The sequence below is a fragment of the Bombus bifarius genome, unplaced genomic scaffold, assembly GCF_011952205.1.
Source record: "Bombus bifarius isolate JDL3187 unplaced genomic scaffold, Bbif_JDL3187 scf7180000007973, whole genome shotgun sequence".
In the NCBI taxonomy this organism is placed as follows: domain Eukaryota; kingdom Metazoa; phylum Arthropoda; class Insecta; order Hymenoptera; family Apidae; genus Bombus; species Bombus bifarius.
This window is the reverse complement of record NW_022884359.1, coordinates 5,105,215-5,128,489: the sequence shown is the minus strand read 5'-3', so window position 1 is coordinate 5,128,489 and position 23,275 is coordinate 5,105,215. Positions and strand designations below refer to the sequence as shown.

General features: G+C 43.0%; 1 protein-coding gene across 7 annotated transcripts in view; it reads left to right on the top strand.

Moving 5' to 3' along the window:
• LOC117216814 overlaps positions 1-18,859 on the top strand; it is a 75,723-nt gene extending 56,864 nt beyond the window's left edge. For 6 of the 7 annotated variants that reach the window (XM_033463863.1, XM_033463866.1, XM_033463869.1 and 3 more), the window contains 6 exons: positions 11,886-12,035; positions 15,476-15,757; positions 16,472-16,558; positions 16,676-16,724; positions 16,870-17,128; positions 17,540-18,859. In XM_033463863.1, the coding sequence (XP_033319754.1) occupies positions 11,886-12,035; positions 15,476-15,757; positions 16,472-16,558; positions 16,676-16,724; positions 16,870-17,128; positions 17,540-18,110 (1,398 nt within the window). In that variant the 3' untranslated portion in view covers positions 18,111-18,859. The remainder of the gene's footprint in view (positions 1-11,885; positions 12,036-15,475; positions 15,758-16,471; positions 16,559-16,675; positions 16,725-16,869; positions 17,129-17,539) is intronic. The other variant, XM_033463870.1, reaches the window with a different exon arrangement.
• The last annotated feature ends 4,416 nt before the right edge of the window (positions 18,860-23,275 follow it).

Here is a 23,275-nt window from a genome sequence, read left to right as displayed (position 1 = left end):
GAATTACGAGTATATGTGTATATAGTGTCGGGCGAAAGGTTCACGTTCGGTCAAGGGGTGTAACCAATCATGTTAGCTCTCGTCGCGTGTGATTGGAGGAGATAGATTGATTACGATTGATTGATTGCGATTTTTGAATGTATTTACGCACAAAAGTAACGTGCGTGTAGTCGCACACAGACAGCTGTGTTGTCACGATACTTGAACGGTTTCGCGACGTGTGAAGCGATTTACAGATAGATGGCGATTTAACTTGTCTGTTCCGAGGTATGATCGCGGTTCTAAAGCGCACAGTTTCGACATTTTTAATACTATGACACACTTTTATTGTTATTAATATTACTATTAATATCGATAATATAGTTTCGCCTTTAGACGGGCGACGCGCTCGGTGCCGGCCTATTGCGAGACGCGTATACCGTTCGGCTTGACTTTGTTCTCGAACGGGACAAGAAAGAACACGGAGAACGGGCGACAGGCTGCAGATAGCGGCAAATTATAAAGTGATCGGCCGAGCAGCACACAACACGTCAGAATCGCTAATACCAGAGCGAGAAAGCATTACGCATATTCTATTCGTCTTTTATTAAACGATGTCACTGTTCGTTCGAGCAGAAAAATTTATGACTTTTCGCTTTCGCGGATTTATTACTCGTTCTTGGATTTCTCACTCTGTCGGCGAGTTGCTTATTTCGAGACAGCAACGTTCCTCGTATCCTTCTTTCCGTTGCGCGTTGCGCCTTTCGCAGAACCGAAAGCCAGTGGATATGCGTGGAGGTGGCGGAATGTAACACCCCAATGGAATTCGAGAGGTCTTTCGATTGATGTTCGCGCGACCGTTTGCAAACTCCGTGGTTTGTCACGGGATCTTCTCGCCTATCGAGCTATGGAACAGTGCCGCGAGGAATTGAAAAATTCGTGGTACCGCAAATCCGTTGAATCAGGTGTCGTCGGAGTACTAAGCACGCAGATGGTCGTGACACTAAAATTTTACATTTGTCAAAAATAGCGATTGTGCTTGGCCGTGGTATAAAGTTGGCGTAACGGAATAGTCGGTAGATCGCGTTATAACGAGGTAACTCGATTCGCAAAGTGGCACGACAAAGCGGTAAAAAGAGCTTGATTCGAGATACTAATGGTGGAGATGCGTGGATAAAACTCATCTCTGCGATCTGGAAGAAAGCATTGTCCATCGTGCGGAGGGTGGTGTCGTTAAGCCTAATAACGAAAGTTGAAGAAGTCAATCGCGCTGTATTATATTAATCGTGGAAACGTGGCACTCTGTGCGCATTGACTTTTAATCGTATATCCGAGGAACATTTCGCTATAGAAGGCGTGGTTTCGCCTTATCTTTCGCGCGATTGGCTATCAAAGTCGAGCAGGGAACACGTAGTACCACGTGAAACGTTGGAAAGGCGCTTAGGATCGGGTGTGGAACGTTGTCTCGTTGGTTTTTCCCTGGAAGAGAGAGGCAAACGTGTAACCAGTCAAAGGAATCGAGCAATGTGCCGGGCGAGATCGGCCTTCGCATTGCTCGAATTTTCCAAAAACTTTCGAAATCGCTCGAATAAATCGCACGTTGTTCACACACGTGTGCGATTTGTTCCTCTCGATCTGTCGGACAACGTCGCGCTTACGTTTCCTCGGTTGTTAAGTCGTTGGAGCGTGACGATTACAAATCAATGAAATCTCGCTGGGTTATTAGAAAATCAGCGCGTGACTACGTTCTACTTTGTAGAGATCGGCGTGTTCCTTACGCCACTGCGATCGTGGAGACACGCAAGCCCCATATACATACGGCGCGAGCAAGTGGAGACGCGTACGTACACTCCCGTTCATAAGTATTGGCACATGTATGAAAAGTTGAGTAAACTCGAAAAATCGTTAGGAAATTAACCGAACCGTTAGCAATCTCGTTCGACGCGTTAGACCATAAAGCATCCACGTCCAACTAACGCTTTATGAAAAACATAGCCCGAAACTACCAGCAGGTCCGAATTAATCGAACAATCGTGGAAACTGTATTACGTACAAAGCTAAATACTGCTATATTATAGCGTTTAATTTTACTTATTCGTTTCTTAAAAGTTGCGAGCTAATGGTTTAAGACAATAGCATGTTCCAACTGTAATTGTAATATGTTTGACAATATGTAACGTACTGCAAAATAGTCCTTGTTCGGAGATCGAAACTACCTCGGTAAAAAGAGTGGCGATCGAAAGACGAGGAAAGAGTTCGCTTTGTTGCATCAAATTTTATTATTCCAACATCAGATATACCAGACGTTTCCGATCTAACGTTAAGAACGAAATAACGAATTCTCGAACGTTTTGAGAATTACCTAATGATTTTTCGAGTTTACTTAGGTCTTGATAAGTATCCTAATACTTCTGAACTGGGATGTACATTCGGAGCGTACACACACTCACCTCGGACAATTGCGTTTGTCTTCTCTCCTTCTCGATTCCGGTTCCCTCTTTTTCTTCCCTTCGACTGCCTCGCTCTTCCTTTCTTCCTCGCACCCTTTCCCATTGCACCTCTCCTTTTCCATTTTTTCCTTCTCTCCCTCGCCGTCAATTCTGCCGTTCCCCCTTCCGCTTCAATCTTCCTTCGCCCTATCCTTTCTCTCCTCCTGACTTTTTTATCATTTTTCGCTGGCCCCTCTTTTCTATTTTTTTTTTCTCTCTTTCCTTCCTCTTCCTACCCTTCCCACGTTCGCTCTTTGACTTTGCCTCTTTTTCTCCCCCTCGCTGCAGCACTATTTCTACTCCTCCCTGCCCCTGTCCTTTTACTCTAGCACGCTGTTTCTCATTATCTCTTTTTCACTTTGCCTTCATTCGCCTCCGCTACTCCATCCTCCTTTCTCTCTGTCTCTATCCGCAGCATTGTCCCTTTTGTCGTCGTGACCCTCCGCTATCCTCTCTATTCCTCCCTTCTCTCGCAGCAGCCGCGGCCTTTCCCTTTCCTCCCGTGATATCATATCACAGAGACAGCGTCTAGCTCGCGTGCGCCTGTGTATATTCCGCGTCGCTCGACGGAAGCAGGACCAAGGTGAAAATTCGAAAATTTCACCGTTCGCTTTGTCACGGCCCTGGCCTTCACGGTCGGCCGCTTTCTCAGAATTCGTTCACTCGTCGGTTACGATCCTTCCCTCGACCTAGAACGCGTTATGCCACCAGTTGGTCCCGCGTTACAGCTGCGACCAGGCGAACTTGTAACGCTACATAGAGATGGCCGTGCCGTGTTGCCCGATAATCTAATAACGTTCTTTGGAACGCGGTAGACTGAGTAGGTCGTGCAAATTGCTAATACTTTGCTACCATTCGACCAGTTCGCACGCCTCGCGTGTTTCGCTTCGATTTTGTTGCTGGAGAACGGTTACGTAATTTCACGCAACGAGCCAGTTTGTTAACGATCCCATATAGTTGCATTCGACTGGATGAAAAAGAACTCGAACGATTGATACCGAATCCAACGAAATTGCGCAACGCCTACGAGGTTCTAAAGTCGAAAGCAGCACAAACGTTGGAGCATTCGCGAGGCGAACGTGTTGGTTTTCACTGATTTCGGCTCTCCATTCATCGATAGAATACGATGAACTCGGCAGATATGTAGCCGGCTACATGCAAATCGTGCGTATGCGTTATTTATGGAATTACGTAAGACGTTTCTTCTTCCTTTTTTTTGTCTTTTTTGTGTATGTGTGTGTGTGTGTGTGTGTATGTGTGTGTGAAGAGAATCTGTTTGGACGGACTCTCGCTAATATAAACGACAACCGGCTGTCTCGCGAGTGTCGTCGACCTCGCTCCACGATCACTTTCAGCGTCACAACGGGAACTTCGATTCGATCCAAGGCTCTCGCCCTTTCAGACCCATCTTCGTCTTCTTTCTCCTCTCCTTTTTTTTTCTTCGCTAGACTTTTACGTCGCATCGATTCCTCGATCGTTAGAGACGTCGGTTTGTGCTAATTACATCTCGTCGTATCTTTCCTTTCCAATGTGACCAATAATCTAAATTACCTGCTACGTCGTAACAAACTTACTGAAAATTCCTTCGCAGGAACAGATTGATAGAGAAATTAGATATCGAGATAGATTTTTGTATTAACATTGTGTAATCGTTGGTGGAACTCTGATTGCTCCGAAAACGGTACATGATCTATATCTCTCTTCCTTTCTTTTTTTTCTTTATTTCCTTCTCGCGGAAAATTCGACAGCAGCTCCGCTGGAGGCTTGTCTAGACCGTTTACCTTGTTTTATAAAAGTCCTCTTAACTTCGAAACGTTCAGTTACAGGCTCGTTAACCTCTTTCGTGCAATGGTTTTAACGAAACGTGAGATTAGTTTGGAAAAGTGGAAAAAAAGAAAAGTGTGCGGAGGAGATGCACGAAAATCGGATTTAATTTCGTTGCTCCGATCTCTTCCAGCAGCTTGTCGGTATTTTTTCTTTTCTCTCTCTCTCTCTCCCTACACTTTCCTCCCGCTGCCCGATATTACGAAACGAAACGTGCCGTCGTGCACGCGTTTCGAAGACGCAGATTCGATTTTTTGGCTGCGAGTCCCTTTTTCAAGGGCGCACCTACCTCCGTCGCGGCCGCAAATTCCTTTTTACCCTTCCGTTTCGTTTTCCTCCTGCGCTGTCTGTTCCAGTATCTCTCCCCTTTTGCTTCTGCTCGTCGGTCGCCAGAAACGGGAAACGCCTGAACTATCGATCGAATTACGTAACTACAGGCAGAGGCCGGTAATCTCGTTTTTCTAATGAACTTCGTAGCGAGCGAATGCCCCCTGCGTCGGACGACAGCCACAAACCGTGCGTCATATTTCGTCGCTCGATCAAAAACTACGTCTTCTTCTTCGGCCACCCTCCTTCGACGATCCAACCCTCCAAACGCGAACACACCGACTAACTTTCTCTGGCTCTTTGTCCACCGTTCCACGGTATTTGAATATTTTAGTGGAAACATTGAGCGGGATATTTAACCGATAGAATTACTCGTTGGAGAATCATCGACTCGTTTGCCACGTGCTTGCGACGTGCACGTCAAAAGTAGAAAACGTCTCGGTTACGCTTTCTCAGACGTTAAACGGCAATAATATGGATTACACGGTGAAGCAGCGTTCGCATTTATTATTTTTCCTGCATTGGTAATGACAATGAACGAGTCGCAAAAGCGAACCTTCGCTTTCTAAATATTACTTGAACAGGTTTCGTGCTCTTTCGACACGCGTTTCCATTATTTCGCGTTGCCGCTGAAATACGGCAAACTGTGTACACCGTCGGTTAGCCGGTCCTGCTTTAAACCGATCGCATTTTCGTCGAGAGCAGAACGATCGACCAGCAGAAAAATCATCGACACGGTCCGTTGTCGCGTGTTTGTTGATCCGTCGACCGGTAAACGATAGTCGATATATATTTTCGATTGTTCGACCAGAGAGATTCAGTGCCGTAAAAGCCAGTTAAGCAAAAGTCTACTCCGCGTGTGAGATATGTCTTTTGCTTTTCGTCAAAATGAAAGCGTTCGTTGTGTGTTTCGAAGGAGGCGTTGAAGTCTCCAAAGGTTGGGCTGCTAGAAAAAAAGCTAACTATACAGTCTCTTCGAACGGAAGCCTCGTGTTCTTTCTCGAAAGTCCGTGGCAATTTGCAGGCGACACGAGAACGCCGAAAGAGCTTGTGCGAAGGTTGGCTGGTGGAGACGGCGAATGGCAAAGGCAAAACGACCAAAAAGGGGTGAAAAATTCGCAACGATCGCGAAAGACAGTCGCGTCTCGCGGCCCGTGCCGACGCGACGTGGCGTTATTGCAGCGAGGCAACGAGGCCGCGCATATCAATAAATAACCGTAAGGCAGCGTTAACATCAACAACGATACGTCGGCTATCATTCCGTGCTTCTTTGCCACCACCCCCCTCGGTCGGGTCCGCGTCAGCCCCACGGGGGTGTGCACACGTAGGTACAATCGATTGCGTCTGCCAAGCTTTTACGCCGGGGAGAGAAAACCGGCGAATCGACAAATTCGACGCGGCGCACCCCCGTCTCCGAGGAAGGGGTCGCTCACCATCGGCCCCGTCCATTTATATCCTCCTTTCGTCCTCCTCTTTCCTACCCACCCCTTGTCCTCCTACCCCATCCTCCTCTTCCTCCTCCTCCTCCTCGTCGTCGTCGTCCTCCTCCTCCTCCTTCCTTTCTCCAGGCCACCCATCCTCCTTTCTCCTTCCTTTTCTCTTTCTTTCTTTTATTTTTTATTGCTATTTTTTTTTTATATTCCCGGGCGAAAGACGAAGCACCCCGTTATGCACGATAAAAAGTTTAATGTCAGAGAAGACGTCGTGGGCGGCGGAAACGAGGAAGGGCGAAGAGGGATGAGGTGGTATGAGGAGGGGTGGGTAAGGAGGGGTCTGCAACTGGGATGGGTGGGTGCGTGGGGTGGGTAGGCGCGGGTTCGACGTCGGGACGTGGCGGCAGAGGGGGAGGGGGGTGAAAGTGCCCGGGGATCGTAATGACTCGATATGAAACCCGGGCAGTGCAATTTCTTTCTTCTTCTGCCCTTTCCTTCCTCCCCCGCGCGTCTCGACGTCTTCCTCTTTTTTCATCGCAGTATTTCCCCATAAAAGCGGCTCGGCATAATAAAAAGCGTTATATAGCTGGCACTGAAAAGTAACGCGCGTCTCTCTCTCTCTCTCTCTCTCTGTCTTCTCTCTCTTCTCTCTCGTTCTCTCTTGGTCTTTCTCTCCCCCCTCCCCACTTGATCTGCTTCGCGCTCGTGTATATGCGTTTATACGCGCGCGTGAATGTTTGTGTATAGGTTTGCGCCTGTGTTGTACACGTTTGTGTACACGTGTGTGCGTTTGCAAGGAAACTGTATACGTACGTACACTAAGAAACAGACACGGCGGCGTAAGGTCTTTTACGGCCTTATTTGCGGAGACGTAAAAATCGCGAAAATCAATACGGAACTTCTAACATTAAATATTCAGGCTATTGACTGGGCGGGGCCGAGAGCCAGACACTCTTTCGTACCTGAGAGTTCCTCGGCTCCTTCCATGGGAAAAACTATTCTTCCGCGATCGCGATACGCTCGCCGCGCGCCAGACGAATCGAGAAACGCAGCTGCTTCCAGATGTTTCGCGGCTTCTCCGGCCTTTCCACGATACTTTGATCCTGCTACCAGTCTGCGTCCTACCACGTCCTCCTTCTAGCAAATGTTCGGAAATTTTATTAAACCGTCGATAATATCTATCGATGCCATCTGACACGGAGTGTCTTTTACAAAATTATCACCAGAATCTTTTTTTAGGTGGCGTTCGATTAATGCGTAACCATCGACAAAATTTTGCGAGTCATAAATTACGAGTTAGGTACCAGCATCGGTAAATTGGTTCTCTCTTCCGTTCTCTTGGATGAAGTTTTCGGATAAAGGAATTTCCAAACGATGCCAAGGATGACAATTCCCTAACGATTATCAAGTAGAAAGAGTATTTGACTGAATCCGCGATTTTTATCTAATCAAATAGAGGGTCTTTGAAAGCGTAAAAATTCTGAAAACTTTGGAGCTGAACTAACACGAGCACGCTAGGTTTATATTTTTAATAATACGAGTTGAACAATTGGACGAAATCCTGGCGTAAGGTTACCGTGAACGTTCAACGTGATACAGGTTTCCTTGTATATTATCATTACGATCGATTACTTATTCAACGATAGCTGATTAGGAAAATTATTTTCTTCTTTCTAGGTTGTCTTAAAATAAAATCCAATCTTTTGTAGTTTTTGAAATTTGCGCATCTTATTCTTTGCTTTCTAATCTTTAAAATTTCTAGCTTTCTAGCTGTTCGGGAAGTGAGTGAAATTTCGCTTACAAAATTCCACCCAGAGACAGACAGACAAACAAACAAACTGAGAGGTAGGCGGAAAAAAACTTGTCAGTTTTTTTTAAATCGTATCGTATTATCGTCAAAAATGAGCATGTTTCCAAAGTTAAGCTTTCTAGCTGTTCGCGAGGTGAGTGAAATTTCACTCAGATAGACAAACAAACAAACCGAAAAGTATTATATCGTATATCTTGTTGGCATTAAAAATGAACATGTTTCCAAAGTTAAGCTTTCTAGTTGGTCGGTAAGTGGGTGAAATTTCGCTTTAAAAAATTCCACTCGAACAAACAGGCGGAAAAGTAAGCTAAATAAAAACCATTAAAAAATGTTGTCAATTTTTTTAAATTATTTTGTCTTGTCATTGGAAATGAAAGCGTGTTCGAAATTTCAGCTTTCTAGCTGGTCGGCAAAATGAGTGAAATCCCGCTTATCAAATTTCACTAAGGACAGACAAACAAACAAACAAAGAAACAGGAAAGTAAGCTAAATAAGAAGCATTAAAAAACGAAAAATTCTTCCCTTGCAATCTTCGAGTTAACTGATTACTTTACTTCGCGCAAAGGACTACGAGATTGTGAAAGACAGTGTGTAATTTGTAAATTCACCGATATTAGTCGGCAAACGATGGTGCAAGGGAGACCAGATTTCTACATCCTTTGGTACGAAGTAATTAATTGTTTACGAACGCGAGCTTGGAACGTAGATATTTTTGGTACCGATTTTCATTTCGATACATACCAGCGCAAAATGCCTTTTTTCCCCCTCCGAGAATAATAGGATATTTGATGCTCGTTATGATTAAAAACGATTTGCGCGTGTGGAGTGATCAATGTTGCAATGACAATTTTCAAAGAGCGGGCCAGGATATTCGAGGTTCCTTTTGACGGAAAATTGTTTGATGTATGAAACGATTAACGCTTTAACTGAGCAATTATTTCCAGGGAAAAGCGCAATATCCGACGTTCTTTCTGTAACCGGCAATCAAATTCGACGTTTGCAATTGGTTGAATTGTTTCGGGCACGTTGTGAAAAATCGGACAATTTGATACGCGGAATTGTCAGACAACGTTTTCGATAATACACGTCGCTCTAACCATAATGCGGCTCATAGTTGGCAAACATTTGTTTCCGCGAACAAAAACGAAAAGCCAAACAACAAAGAAACGAAGAAAAGGGAAGGAGGATATTCATGATAATTCTCTTTCTCTCTCTCGTTCTGTCTCTCCCTCGCACCTGTATAGCCCCGGTTAAAGGGTTAAGGAATAAATAATTCTCAACCAAAACGAAACGGGGGCTTTTGCGATGCAACAATACACCGTGGTACGAATTAATACGTATTCAGTTGCCTCTTTTTACTTGCATGTAAAATTCTATTGTTATTTCGCAGAATAATTTTCAAGGAATTACGCGAACGCTCTGGTATACGGGAGTCGATAGAAACCATGCTCGAGCGACAAAGAGAAAGCGAAAAGAGGCGAACGAAAAAAAAAAAGGAAGCAGTAAAAAAAAGAAAACATAGGGGGACACGATTTACGGTGGGTTTACGTTTCGCGAAATAAAATGCAAATTCGAAGGGAAAATCGTACGTACGCTCGTGTCCCGTTCGGTTGACAATTAGAACTCGTGATCGAGTAAAGAACAGATTGGAAATAATTCCTTTCGTTTAAAATATTCATTTTAACCTTTGTTACAGTTTTAATACGCCGCTTTTATAACGCAACATTTTATCGGCAAAAAGGCAAATGTAAACTTGCAGCGAAATAGTTTCCGCCGATTCTAAGGAATCTTTCGCGTAACTCGTCGTGATTTCTCGAACGTGGAATTTCGAAAGAATCTTCGCGTCTAGTCCGAGGGAAATTGCAAGGATAATCGGAACGAAATGTATTCTTCCTGTAACGCGTGACTTGTTGCATCCAGGCACGTTTCGTTCGTTTGAAACTGCGGGAGAATCGAAAAAGCATCGATTTCTTGCGAGAGCGCCGGAGAAAGTAATTTTTCCCGGCGCTGGCGGATGATCCGCGATGAAACGCGCTAAATGCGTTTGACAGGTCTGAAAGTATCGATGATACGTGACAAATCTAGGCTAAGCCAGGCTGATTTGCATCGTCGAATGGAAAACGATATATACCGGGTTTAATCTCGGACAACAAACAAGTTAATGAACGGCAGCGAGGGTAATAAATTTTCCGCAGATTGAAAACAATTTATATTCTACATAATGGCGATATCGATATCTTTTAAACTAAGCACTGCGTTGTGCGTTCGTTACGCGAAAAGCTGGATGGCGATCTTTTAAATTGAAACTGGCAAATCAATTTTTCCAGCGACACATCGCTTACAAGATTATATCTTCTATATTTCGCGATAACCAGATTAACGTACGAGAAAAGGAAAGAGCGACGCGACGCGAGAAAATTACGATAGAACCGGTAGACAGGATACTGACGGAGGATGTGTCGTTTATAAACGACGTGTCAACAAATAAAATTACGATTGACAGAAATACCGGTTGTTCAACGGTGCTAAATACGTAGGCGTGCGAAGCTGTTCTTGAATCGCTTTAAGCCCGCTCCGCACTCGTCCAATCGATCTTAAGCTGATTCTTGGCTGTGTTTCCGTGTCTAAACCGATCCGTGACCTAGATCCAAGCGCGTTTCAGTTCTCAAGGCTTTCGATATCGATTCGATTCAATTTAACACGGTTCCCTTTCGATTCGGTTTCGTCTATTAAGATTGCTCCAGTTCGCTACAGCTCGGTTCACCTGTCTCCGTTTCCACTTCAATTAGGAGAGATCAACACCAACGTGTCGACCGAAACGTGTCCTGTTCTGTGTTCCGTACGATCGAGTTCATACTCGAAAGATCCTGCCTCGTATCGTACGTTTTGATTTTAATTCTAATTTTATGTTAAACAGAGAGGCTTAAACCTTCGGAGAACAGATAATAAAACTACGTGCACAACGATGTATCGTGCCATGGTAGATATTACGTGATGAGCACGTGTGCAACTTGAGCGTGAAACACGTGTTTCCTTCTCTTTTTCCTTTTTTTTTTTTTCCTTTCCAGGGATCCGAGTGGAAAGCGTTAAGTTCAGGCAAGTGTGTAACAAGCTTTAGCTCTAAGAAAAAAATCACGGCGGTCAGAGAACGAGAGAGTAGCTTGTTCGTCGAGTGCTTCATTGACTTTCATGACAGATCTGCGCATAATAGCTGGCTTGGGCGTCCAAGCGGAAATACATATTTTATCGGCACTGTTCGGAAGCGCCGCTTAAGAATTCGATCATCTCCGTGATCTGTTCATTGGCATCGTCATCGTTCCTACGTATGCGTATCCGCGTATATCTTACGTTCACTCCCATTCATAAGTATAGATACCGGAACACCTGCTGCTTTCATACGAAACGGTACAATTGATCCAGAGTATCGAAGAAGCGATTATTTTCTACCAAATTTATAACAATACAGTAAATTATAATAATTATATAATTTTGTATCGAATTAATCTCGGCAGATTTTTAGTTTAAATGCCGTTAGAAAAATCCGACACGCGTTAAACCTCTCGAACGAATTAAATTTCCTAGTCATTTCTAATGTTAATTACACTTTCTGTCGTAATACTTATGATACTTTCATGGTACTTACGAACAAGGGGATATATGTGTGTGCTTTCACGTACGTTACGTGTGCGTACCTCTGTGTATGCCAGCGTATGTCGGTGTGCGCGCGGAATAACAGCTCACGTGCGGCGTGCCAATTTTCGGGGTAATTAATGAAGAGCGACGCGGCGTCGCGTGCCCTTATCCGGACCTATGAATTAACTTTCGCTGTGGTCCTCAATTTTCTTCGTTCTTCATATTCTCCTGTCCATTGAACTCGAATATTTGTCAAGGACGCGTTTGTCGGTCACGTTCCCCGCGCGTAACCGGTTTGCCTCGTTTTAATGGTCGATTTGCAAGCGTCGAAACTTTCGACGGATCGTTTAGTCCCTTCATTAACGCGCCCTTTCGCTTTTGTTTTCGCAGGTAGTTCTATCAGCGTGCAGCACGTACTTTGACACGATCCTGTCTCAGTACGAAGAGAAGGATCCCATTGTGATAATGCGGGACGTGAAATTCTCAGACATCAAAGTGCTCGTCGAGTTCATGTACAAGGGAGAGATTAACATTGATCACGTAAGTACTACAAAGCATTTCGTCATCTAAATATATCTTTTAATATGTAATCGTATCGATCGGATAAATGGCCACGAATTGGCCCACTGCGATTCGAGTCAGCCCTCTTTTCGTTACCAACGATCATTCCCTGCCGTCCAATTAATAGAACGAGAGAAGCTTTTTTTAATATTTTTTACTTCGTCGTTACGAGATGTTTCAGTTGATACGATACCGAGCATCGCTATATTTCGACTAATTTCAAGAATCGACGTTGAGTAGCATTGATCGATTTGTAAAAATACACCTGTTCCGATGTATGGCCGCTGCTATGGATCAAGCGTGGCCAAATATCCGGACGCTTATCGTACACGGGAAGAGAGTTGGACGAAGTCGTTTGTGAAACGTTGATCGGGCTTTTTCAACGAGCGGCGCTGCTCCAAATGAAAACTGATTAAAGAAATAAAGGCCGCGGAACGTAGCTCTTTCGCCTCTCTTCAGACTCGATTGACGACTTATTTACATCGTGGACATTTACGAGGACACTTGTATGCCGCTGACGGAGGGAAAAATGTCGCGGGGAACGGCGCGGGAACGCGGCTGGCCTCAATTTATTAATAATTGAAGACTTCTGGCTCTTCGAGGTTCGAGAATGCCGCGCTTCAAAGCGACCCGAACTTCCCATTAATCCCTGCGAGCAAAAATCCTCCCGAAGATGCAATTTGTTTTGCCGAGCGCGGTCAATCGTTTCTTCTCGTGCTCGTCTTCTTCTCTCCGCGTGGTAATCGAACAAAAGAGAAGAAGAACCACTTTGTCATCGGTGAAAACCGTCGCGATGAAAATCCAATCGATGGTCCTATTACACCGCCGCCTAATTAACGATCGACCAGGTTTTTCGTATTCTACGCTGATCCTATTTTAATCTCGGTGTATGTTCGTGTGCAAGTGCGTTGGTTGTTTGAACTATCGCTTGACAAGAAACGGGAAACACGCGCGGTGGAAAACGGCATTGCTCTGCATCGTTTACTCGCTACTCGTAGGGAAACGATAAACCGGCGTCGACCAATGGACACACCGGTCTGTTAACACGTTCGCTTCTACCGACGCGCGTGTCTTACGTCATTTTAATTATCCGCAACTTAATTACTAAACTCGCGGTAATTGAGCATTGACGCAACTATCTGATTTCTGTATTTATTCAATTATTTTAATTTAATGAAAATATTCAAGGAGATAGGAAACAAGACAGTAGATAACGAGATTGAGAAAAGGAGAATGAGATTGTATATTTTCACAAACGCAATTAAGAAAGCGCTATGCGGACAAAAATTGATCTCACACGCTCATTCGATGTTTCCAAAAAATCCTTCTACCTAAATGACGGCTCTTCCATTCCACCTTCAAACTCGAGAAATTTTCTAACGATAAAAAAATACGCCCGGGTCGTAAATAATCCTAACAACACACTTACGAGCGATGGTATCTGTTTCTCTCGGTGTAAGAGGTCGGACAAAGAATCCGAAAGAAAAAGCAAGCGTAGAAAATTTGACCCAATTCCTCGATAAATTCCATTCGAAATCCCAACCTTATCGCGGGACCTTAATTTCTCTCTGCTATTTCAATTGCTCGTCGACATCGTCCCTAAGAAAAGCAAGGTACCATCGAATACCGAAGAAACACGGACGTGTACCGTTTCACGTGTCTCGTGCTCGTGCGAGGTGAAACGCGTGTAGCTGGATAAGAATCGGATCCAGGTTGGAAAGAGGATCCCGACAACAGCAACGGGTTCTCGTTCTTCCGTGTTTCTAGTCGTGATCAGGCGGTTGGGTTCGCGAGAGCTTTCTCCGGCTTGGCCACGTTTTGCCTGCAAAAATCCGGCTCTGGTGAAAATCTGTGCACGGCGTGTGGAACGCGGGGCGCATCGAAGTTGTTCGATCGTGGTCGGTAAATGAGCTTTGGCTGTCGTCGATCGGATTTGCGCGAGGTCGGGGCCGTGCGCGTGTTTTTTTCAGCGCCAGGCAAGCTGAAACGAAAGCGGGAATGGCGCCTATGGTGGTGACGGTCGTTTCTGAAATACACATTATCCGCTGCCGGAGACGCTGACCCACATAAGCATTTTTCCAATTCCGTTCGTGGCTGATAGAAAGCCGCGGAGAACCGTTTGTAGAAAGTTCTCATATTATTTAGCATTCTCTCGGTCGCTCTGTTATTATCGCAGCGAAAATTGGCAAATAATAATCGGACCTATTCCAGCGAGGCGTCCAGTTGGCCCGATACAAAACGTTATATCGGATTTTTCCTTCTCTGTCTCGTAGCCGCGGCGATCCGATTCATTATTCGCTGCCTCGAATCCCGGCTTTCGATCGAACAGATTCGGCTGCTACGAGTATGCCCCGGACAGGGCAAATTGAAGCGGCCAGGATTAATGGAATTACTAATTTTTACTTGTGCCGCGCGATCGCTTTTTCCTACGGCTTTTCGAGAACGAACGGAGCAGAGGTAATTAGATTTACTTAGCTCTGCAGCTGGACGAATTTCTGACCGCGTTCGACTCCTCTCTTATACCTATATCTGTATACTGTAAAGGGTGTTCCAGAAAATCGAGTGGGAAATTTCAGAATTCGTCCAGAAGCCAGATCGATCGATTCCGTTAATTAAATAACAAAGATAAATCGATGATGTGGCAAACGCTATTGTTTTATTTTTCCGAGCCTGTTGAAGCTGAATTCCGTGTCCATTTTACGAAATTGAAAAAATCGACTAGAATTTTGGAAGTCGATCGGTTTGCATTTCGCATCAGCCTAAAGTTCGACAACAATTTTCTGACACACCCTGTAGACGTGCTACCCTGTAGACTTGGACGAAGGAACTTCCGGGAACATTCCACGCGAGAACAAGAAAATACGTGGAAGCTCGTGCCAAAAACGCTGAAACGACGCGCTTCGTACATTATACCATTTATGCTCGTTTCCTGGAATCACCGCGGAAATATTGAAAGCGGATCGGTTAAAAATATTGCTGCTGGTAACTCTTGCCAGGAATGGTTAAACCACTCAGGCTTAACGTCGGCCGAAACGAGAGGGAACTCTACTTACCTTGATTAGTCGGAGAATATCGAGGATATCTACCATGTACCCTTCTTCTTACGCGGATTTCGTGTCTCTTTATTTTACTATACATACAAGGCATTTCAGAAAATTGGTGCGAAACTCCTGAAGCACGTACCACTCTTAGAAACAAGCGTGTTTGATACCAACTCTCTGAATATATCTTTAAACAAGGTTCGAAATTTTACCAACTCGATCGAAATCGCGGACGAAAACTCTGACTGACAACCTCTGAAAGCATTAAACGACAAAGAGCAGCTTTCCTCTTCGACAAAGAAAGCTGTGCATCTTTTGAAGATGGGATTCGTTCCTGTTTGCTGGATTGATTAAAATCGCGATGCGTCGATGTTTCAGACGAGATTGTCGTCCCTGCTGAAAACCGCGGAGGATTTGCATATCAAGGGCCTGGCCGAGGTGAGCTGGCGTAGCGATTCCACGCAAAATGATCTAGGAAACAGCGGTCACAGTCCCGGCGCGGCGACTCCAGGTGTCGAGACGGTCCTCAGGGAAGGTGACGCCGACGAACCACCACCTCCGAAACAAAGACGCAGAGGGCGTCCACCTCTGGACGACCCACCCTCGGCTCACGACGTTTTCACACCGAAAATCACATGTATCACCGGAAATGTACGTCAAGTATGGTTCATTTTAGCGTTCCATTTATCGTAATATGTCCATGAAACGAAGAGACTGCTAGAACAAGGAGGCAAAGCTCTGCTTTCCAGTAATTCGAATAAACCGACAGAAATCAATGTAAAGTCAGTCAAAATCAAATTACGGACTTTTTCGAACGTGCTACAATTTCGCGATCGATTAATATTCAAATATGAATACGAGAGCTACATTTTCTTTTTTTTTTTTTATCTTCTGCTAAATATAATTGAGATATTGGAGCTGAATCCTTGTTACTGCAAACCAGTATCTTCGCACGCTGTTGATTGAACGATCCTAAACGTTCTTCGTCTTTCCCTTTCTTTGTTTATATTTATACCGACTCAGACATGCCTTTCGTTCTTCCAAAAATAATTGGAAGATAATTTCATCACATCTTATGAATTTTGTAACAGATATTTTATGCTTTGAAATGGATAGCCATTTATCGTACAATTAAGCATCGACCGATGAAGATCGTTTGACTCGGCGGTTAAGAATTGATTAACAACGATATAAAGAAACGATTAGCATACTGAACGTAGAATCCAAATACAGAGAGAAACTAATATTTCGTAAAATATCGTAAAAAGATTGAGGCGTATCGGAATTAATCTCTCCATCACATCGATCGCAATCGACAGTTACATAGCGGTTATCTCTTTGACGCGTGTATTTCAAACGTTCTCGATTTCCCAGGAGGAAATGATGAGCGAGGGCGGTGACCACGAGAGTTGGGACGACGAAATGATGATGAATGAAAATAACGAAACGCCACTGCCGGTGGTAAGGATAGCTTCTTCATTTCTTTTTTCTTTTTCATTACATACTTGATATACGATCGCTTTGGTAACGCCCTACGATGATATTTTAACAAGCTGTGTGTATCGTCGTGCTTTGCAGCTATCGTACATGTCGAAGGATGACAACGCATCCGACCAGGAAAAGAAAGGTACGTGACTTGGTCGATCGAACAAAAGTAGTCGCGATTAGGCGTTACTCCGGAGGATGATACTACACAGACACACGTTCTATGCAGAGGTGCGCGTCCTGTTCGGTAGGCGCGAAGAATTTAACGTGGTTTGATTTTGCTGCAGCGCCTACCACTCCCTCGAATTCCAACGCCACGAACCTATCGATCCCCGAGCAATTCCGAGACGTCGTGAAGATGAACGATTACCTGACGACGGGACGCCGCCAAGAGTTCTGGGAGGAGCCGTTCACGCGACGCGTTATGGATGCCATTAAGAGCAAAGAACTGGAAATGAAGACTGCTGCCGAGATACTTGGCGTGTCTTACGGAACCCTCTACGGCAGATATCGCGACAGTTATGGTTGCCTTAAACATCCGTATAGGTAATGGAGAACAGACTTGACGGTTTTTGATTGCCTTTGTCGCGACCGGTTACTGCTTTCTTCGTGCTTTATGACCGTATCGCGTTTATGCATCGTATTTAAAGCGAGAGCGCGCGCGCGCACGCTCGTAACCTCGTAACTCTTTACCTTTCGAGAGAGTTTTCATTTCGAATCGTGAAAATCGCGAACACGAAGGTACGAGGAAAGAAAACAGAAATTTTCCTGGGAATAAATTTGAGACGCGTGCTAGGTGAAATCGTGCATTAACCTGCTTTCGTCGGCTTCATTTTTACGCTGCTGTGTTCGAAGCAGACTTTTTCTTCCTCCTCGTCTTCTCCCTTTTTCTTTCAATTACTTTAACAGGCAAGAATTTAAGCTTGAAATAATCACGATAATAAAAATGTGTTACAGAGTAAGGGACTTTTGGTCAGAACCTGGGCCAGCGGAAGTGTTAGCCAAACTACGAAGGAAAGAGATCACGTTGTTCCGTGCAGCCGAGTTCCTTAACGTGACCGTCCACACGTTGGCAACCTATTTGTCAACGCTACAGGGTCCAGACAGGATTTCGCTGGCCGGTGACTTGAGCGTTGCGTCGGGTGCCATCGACGGCAACAACGAGACTCCGGAGAACAACGAGTCGGTGAACGATATCCTGCAGAAGATCAACGCGAACGCGGCCACGACAGCGACACCGACAACCTCGACTCCCATCAAGAGAGAGGGAGGCGGCTACATCGAGGTACCAACGCCCGTCCCAAAGCCAGCGACCTCGGTGCTCGAAAACAACCCGGATATCACGATCGTGAAAACAGAAGGCATGCCCCGCAAACGGGAGTACGCGAAAGTTTCGAACACGGAGAACAACAACGCGAAACTGATGAGTGGCGGCGCTGTTAGCGAGGTGACGCAACAACAGCAACAACAACAACAGCAAAAGATCACCGATCCGTTGTCGTTGAACAACGACAACAGCAAACCCTAACTATTCAGGCCTTATCTGCAACCGGCGAATCCCCGTGCACCGAGCGCTAACTACAGATCCGAGCTGTGCCCTCGCAGATTCTATTCGAACGTGTTTACTCGCTTCCTCACGAATTTTCATTTGAAGTAGAAGAAAATGAAGATGAAGAAGAAGGTGAAACGCGTCGCGCTGTCCGTGTTAATAATTATTTGTCGTCGTGACGTCGTCGTCGCAGCCTTGGCCCGTTCGTTGACGCTCCACGCACGCCAGCCCACGCCAGCAAAAATGTAGCTTTAGACAATCTCGCGTGTACGATCGTCGTCGTGGCATAGGTTGGAGTTGCGTCGACAGCAGGCGAAACTGTCGCGAGTAAACAGGAAACAAAAAAGAAAGAAAACGTTATTAGCGAGAGTTATATCGAAGGATATATTGAATGCAGAGTCGACTTATTTTCGACGAAGGAGCTTGCGAAGCGAAGGGCTTGTTGTGTTCGGTGGTCCTGCCTTTGGATCCGGTTCGATTCTATCCCGTTGCACGGGAGCAACGCCTGCCGCATATATTTTCCGAGTAAAACGAACAGAGTGCGTCGAAACTAGAGAACGATTCCTTCTTAAGAGTTAGTACCTAGCGATACGGTTCTTCGTTACTTCAAAATTGGTTCGCTTTAAATCCAAAGTCAGTAGCGATTATCGAGATCGTGTTTGGCCTTCGTGACAAGGAACAAACAAAATGAGAAACAGAAAAACTAGGACTAAAAAGAAAGGGAAAAACACACAAAAAAGAAAGAATGAAGAAAAGAGATGAATGAAAGAAAGAAAGAAAGAAAGAAAGAAACGTGTAATAAAGTTCAATCGAAGTTCCTTTTGAATAACGATGTAGGGTGTATCGCGAAAAGAATGCCTAGACTATTTTCTGCCGCATGTGTCTGTATGGTAGCACGTAAAGAGCGACAATATTATTCACCCGTAGACCCGTCAGTATAGCGATCCCAGAGTGACAGTTCTTCGAGAATAGATGTTTCTCGTGCGATCGTCGTTTTAAACAAACATTGCACGAGCGTATATTTCAGCGGTATATTGAAAATACACTTTTGCAACGGGAGCCTTAAATCGTTCGAGCGTTAGAAATGTTTTACAGATGCGATTCGCCGAGATTATAATTTGTAGCATATATCATTTTTTGTCGAAGCATATCGGCCAATGACGAATTTCGCACTTGTGTTTTCTGTTTCGAACGGTTTGATTTGTACATTTCAAGGCATGCCTTTTCAAGGACGATCTTCTGCTAAAGGAATCCTCGTTAAATATATAGAACGTTAGAAAAATCGGGATTCGATCCGTTAAGGAGGAAACGGTACAATTCTATTTTCCTAGTTTCTTTCGCTCACTTTCTGTCTCTCCCTCTCCCTCTCTGTCTCTCTTTCTCTCTTTCTCTCTCTCTCTCTCTTTCTCTCTTTCTCTCTCTCTCTCTGACTCCCTTTCTCACTTTGTATTTACGACAGAATATACAATTTATCGCATCATATATATATATGATATTTTTTTAGAAACCTCGTTTAAGTATATTATCGTTTTCCTCCTTTTTTGTTTCCTTTTTTAAATTTTTTATTTTCTTTTTTTTTATGTATATATAAATTAAGTTGTTGACGTCTTAAATGGCTTTTATATAAGCAATGATTGCTGATCGATATCAAATATCACTTAAAAAGGAAATACACGTATAACGTCCATTGTAAATATCGGTGCAATAGTAAGACCTGAAATTAATATTATTTGCCACAAGGTGTGCGTTTAATCGCTATTTTAAAGGGAAGAAAAAGCAAAGCAGAAATGGGGAAACAAAGAAGGGACATGCTGTTTTTAGCGTCGTGCAATCGCATTCAAATCCGTATTGCTTTGCAAAAGCGGGGATGAAAGAAACGAATGGAAATAAGAACGGAGAAGATAAAAGAAAGAAAAAAGAAAAAGGTATATCGATGCGACTATTTTGGGCCGATCGATCGATGATGCCTTGTTGGTGCGCACCTACTTGCGAGACACTTGCGAAAAGCTTGCGTTTAAACTCGTAACAAAAACAAATTGTTCGTTGGCGTCGTGTCTACGCGTAACTAGACGCGAAAAAGAGCGAAAAAAACAAAGTTGCATGTGCGCACGATTTAAACTGTACTACATGAGACGTTTCGACTGGGAAAAGATATGAGTATTCCTGTCCGCTGAAGGCGACAAAAAACAAACAAACAAACAAACAAAAACACTAAGTAAGAAGTAATAGTATAGTAGAGGTATTCTCGATATGATATTTTTCGACGATATAAGACTTAGTTGTGTTGAGAGGACTTATGCAGAGAGGGTACTTGTAAAGTAATCCAGAGGAAAAAATGGTGTAATTTGTGGGAAAAAAAAGCCGGACGCACAGGAAGAACACACAGTGTCATAGAGGAGGGTTAGCGACCAGGAGAGAATTGAAACGAAAAAAAAAAAAAAACTGGTACTGTGAAATGTGTACATACAGAAGCGTAGGTTAAATAGAGCGATCGAATGCGTGGAGACGTGAGCACGCAAAGAATATTATATATATATATCTCTTTTTCTCTAGAGGAAATTCTAAAATCGACTGACTATTAATGATAAAGATGATGTTTAAACGATTAACTGCTCCATGAGCATCGGAGAAATAGCGTTATACGTTCGACGAGGATCACTAGTATTTTCCGAAATGAAAACAAGTTGTTTTACGTTTTCTGTTTTTTTTTCTCTTTTTCTTTTTTGTTTTTAGTAAATATATATATATACATTGTATACATATATATATATATATATATATATACATATATTGTATTGTTTAACTCTGTTAGAATCAAGAACAGAGGATAATCTTTCTGATTACTTTACGAGTGCTCTAAACCGACCATTTTACCACGTATAAGTATCAATTTTATACGATAACTTTGCACCGTTCGATATTTTTATTCGTAAACTATGGGACACCGTCGATGATATAGATCTGTTCATCCTCCCATTCATTAATTTAACTCTCCTCGAATTTCATATATCTTTCTAAATCTCTTTTCCAATCCTCTCTATCTCTTTCTTCCTCATCCCCTCCCTTACTCTGTCGTTCATCATTATTATTATTACTATTATTATCATTATTATTATTATTATTATTATTATTATTATTATTATTATTTGATTATTATCATCATCATCATCATCGTCGTCATCATCATCTTCATCATCATCATCATTATTATTAATATTATTATTAATATTATTATTAATGTTATTATTAATATTATTATTAATATTATTATTATTATTATTATTATTGTTACTATTTCCTTTTTTAAGTAAAGTAAGACTAAGACATACCAAATGAGAAATGTAAGGACAAGTTTTGTTAGGTTAGTACTATCGCATATCAAGAACGCAAGAATATATGCGCCTGAAGCACTTTGTATTGCCTATGCACGTCCCGGTGAAACATAGCTGGGGTGCACAAGACCATTTTTACTCTAGCAAGAGTATACGACTAGAAGTATTAATATTTAATATTAATAAACAACGCGGATTGTCCAGAATGGATGGTCATGTTTTTGAGGATCAACATCGAGCCATTTTGAACAAAAAGAAACAAACGAATTTAAAAGGAAGTCAAGAAAGATAAAAAAAAAAACTCAGACAAAGGAGTTCGATGTTTCTATTTCTTTTTTCTTTTTGTTTGTTTAATTTTCTCAACCGATCGTTGATTTTTTTGTTTCGGTTTCATTTTTGTTTTCTATCGGCCAATTGATCCTTGGAAAAATTACCTACTCTTTTTACCGTCCATACGGACACCAAGTTTAACGTTAGTCTTTTTTTTTTTCTTTTTTCTTTTTCGCAACGTCTCTTTTCTCTTTTATTCTAATCGAGATGCGATCATGTTCTTTTTAAAAACGAATCTTCTTCGCGAGAGTACAAATTACAATGGGACTTTTGTTAACCCTGTTGGTGCCATGAATGCTTTTGAAAAAAAAGGAAACGTTTCACGCGTTTTGTTCTGCCCGTCTTTGCATCGCGTCTCTTATCCTTCGTTTCTAGGCACCAAGACGGTTAACGATTATCTTCTTACGATTATTATTAGACGAAATCGTCGATTCGTTTAATATATATATATATATATATTTTCTTTATTATCTTCTTTCGTTTAACGAAGAGATCGCGCGTATGCCAAATCGTACGTCTCAAAGACTGATGGCCATTCATTTGGAGGTTCTTGTAATGGTAATCTCACGCCGCGCGACCTTGTAAACCGTCGACAAGATCGCCGGGGTACATCGACATTGTATGAGAAGACAGGACAAGACTAGCCTATTATTGGCGAACGATGCCCGATCGCCGTGCGCATCGTACAATGAGACTAAAAAAATTGATATCATAATTATGTGTCGTTTGATATAAACGAGTAATGAATATAGTATGTATCATCGTTTTATACACAACCTAATTATATCTACGTACACTATGTACATTCCTAGTATACACTATGTCACTGTCACACACATTTGCATTACACGCGCATTAACAAAAAGAAAAAAAAACGCATGGACCTATTGTATACGTGTACGCGCGTGTGCATCCGCACGCACAAAGAGCGTGTACGCGTGCGTATGCACGGACGCGCACGCAGAGACACAATACACATATGAATATATTTATAATAATTATATAGCTATTCCAAAACGGACCACCGCGACATCGACGTACGAAGATCATTAAAAAAAAGAAAAAAAATACAAATACAAACGAGATAGAAGAAATGAAAGGAAAATAAACAAAAAAGAAAAAAAAAGAAAGAAAACCGGGGGAAAAGAAGTATATGAGGAACTCTTAATCGACGATATTTAAATGCGTATTAAAATTAACGATCGTCGGTTAAAATTAACCAGCGTTACGTTTCGTTGTTAAGAGAACAGCATCGCCGTTATCAGTGTCTCATGTATAACAACGCAATCGAGTCTCTGTCAATTTTACAAATACACACGAAAATTCCCGAGTGTATACGTGTATACAAGGAGAATAACGAAGAAGTAAAAAAAAAAAAAAATGAAAAACAAAATGTAATAAAACACGCATGTATAGCAAAAGAGGTTGTTACACTTAAGCACAATAGAGAAGACAAAGTATATGAGTATAGTTTTACACGAA